Source organism: Penaeus monodon, chromosome 16, assembly GCF_015228065.2.
Source record: "Penaeus monodon isolate SGIC_2016 chromosome 16, NSTDA_Pmon_1, whole genome shotgun sequence".
Lineage (NCBI taxonomy): Eukaryota > Metazoa > Arthropoda > Malacostraca > Decapoda > Penaeidae > Penaeus > Penaeus monodon.
The window spans coordinates 23,685,054-23,687,553 of NC_051401.1; the positions used below are offsets into that span (position 1 = coordinate 23,685,054).

At 35.3% G+C, this 2,500-nt stretch overlaps 1 protein-coding gene across 1 annotated transcript in view; it reads left to right on the top strand.

Annotated features, from left to right (window-relative positions):
* The window catches only part of LOC119582639 (trimethyllysine dioxygenase-like), a 6,415-nt gene that overhangs the window by 3,014 nt on the left and 901 nt on the right, over window positions 1–2,500 (top strand). The window contains exon 4 of the mRNA XM_037931035.1: window positions 665–801. Coding sequence (XP_037786963.1) covers window positions 665–799 — 135 coding nt within the window. The 3' untranslated portion in view covers window positions 800–801. The remainder of the gene's footprint in view (window positions 1–664; window positions 802–2,500) is intronic.

Sequence of the window (2,500 nt, forward strand, 5' to 3'; positions counted from 1 at the left end):
TAATCATTCTTCTTCTTGTTATTATTATTGTTATTATTGTTATTATTATTATTATTATTATTATTATTATTATCATTATTATTATTATTATTATTATTATTATTATCATTATTATTATTATTACTATTATTATTGATAGTAGTAGTAGTTATGTTGTATTGTTATCGTTGTTATCATTGTTGTTGTTGTTTATTATTATTATTATTATTATTATTATTATTATTATTATTATTATTATTATTATTATTAGTGTTGTTGTGTTTTTATTGTTGTTGTTGTTGTTATCATTATTATTAATCATATATTAATTATTATTATTACATTTCTCGTTATCAGCATTATATCATCCTTCTTCTCGTCACCCTAACTAATTCTTCATCCTCACCATCCTCAGTATCATCATCATTCTCACCATCATCGCCATCTACAGTATCAACATCATCATCACCATTATCACCATCTACAGCACCATCACCATTTTCACCATCATCACCATTATCACCATCAACGCCACCATCACCATTCACACCATCTACACTATTATCCCCATTCTCACTATCTACACCATCATCGCCATTCTTATCATCATCACCATCATCACCATCTACACCATCATCATCACCCTCATCACCATTCTCACCATCAACTCCCCCCCTCCCCCCAGAGCAACGTGCACGGGATAGTGGTGGACTGGAGCGACGGACACATCAGCAAGTATCCCGGACTGTGGCTCTACGAGAAAGCCACGTCATCCGTTGATCAGCCGGTTCTTCGTCAGCAGCAACTCTGTGCTGTGTGAAGGTGGGTTTATTTTTATTCATTTATTTTATTTTATTTTATTTTATCGTTTTTTTTTTTTTTTTTTTTTTTTGGGGGGGGGTAAAAGGGGTGGGTGATGGTTTGGTTAGATTTGGTTAGATTCATGGAAGGTTTGATTTGTGTGTGTGTTTACTTAATACTAAGTGTGTGTGTGGACAGTATGTGCGTGTGTGTGTTTTCCTAATATAAATTGTATGTATGGATAGTGCGTGTGTGTGTGTGTGTGTGTGTGTGTGTGTGTGTGTGTGTGTGTGTGTGTAGTGAAAAAAAAACGTCAACATAATGGTTGCAATATGGGAATCTTCCTGAAAAAAAAATCCTTTTGTTAGAATTCCAAATAATCAGTAATCTTTTATATATATATATATATATATATATATATATATATATATATATATATATATATATATATATATATATGACTAAGGTCAGCTATTATAATTGCTATTTATCTCTCCCTCTCTCTCTCCGTGTGTTATAATTCCAAATAATCAATAATCTTTTTCATTGACAACATATACATGGTCAGTATGAGACAAACAATCAGCATGCCATTAATATGTTATTTACCTAACAAAAGATATGACCTTGATAAGGTAAACAGTGTTGGTAAAAGAAGATGTAAAAATAACTGACAAATTCTGTTGCTGCATTTATCTATTACCACTCTATTTTTCCTTTGTTTTCCTATTCCTATTTTCTAAAAGGAAAAACAGATAATGGTTGTAAAAAAACTAAATGAAATAAAAAAAGAAAAAAAAAAACGTCAGTATCATATTTTTCTATTTAATCCCATTCTGTCATCCAGACCAGGATAACACTCGGACGATACCTTATTCATATCACTCTTGCGCCGTCTCACCAACCGTGGCCACCACTCGTAAAACCCTGACAGTGCCAAACGAAATGGATCTCGGGCCATTCCAGGAGACTTGTCCCGACACCACCAACGCCAAACCTACTTATCTTACTTTACTTATCTGCCGACATACACTCGAAGTCATTCCTCGGGAAACTATAAAGATATTTATTCGTTACCTCATACCTTACATTTCGTATCCATTTACAGTAATGCTATTCACTTGTCCTCTTAATAAATCTTAGTATCTAACAGCCCTGGACATACGCAATTCTCCTTCTCTGGAATAACTCCCGCTCGTTAGGCATGTCCATGATTGCATACTGGCCTTAATATATATATATATATATATATATATATATATATATATATATATATATATATATATATATATATATATTCTTCTTCTTTTAACGGTAGGTTCATGTCTGAGCCGCCGTGGTCACAGAATGATACTTTTTTTTTTTTCATGTTGTGATGCTCCCGGAGTGAGTACGTGGTAGGGTCCCCAGTTCCTTTCCACGGAGAGTGCCGGTGTTACCTTTTTTTTTTTTTAGGTAGTCATTCTCTCTATTTATCCGGGCTTGGGACCAGCACTGACTTGGGCTGGCTTGGCCACCCAGTGGCTAGGTAGGCAATCAAGGTGAAGTTCCTTGCCCAAGGGAACAACGCGCCGGCCGGTGACTCGAACCCTCGAACTCAGATTGCCGTCGTGACAGTCTTGAGTCTGATACTCTAACCATTCGGCCATCGCGGCCTTGACGATCATGGGCTCTCCATGATTTTTCTTGGCAATTTAGAGCGGTGGTTTGCCATTGCCTT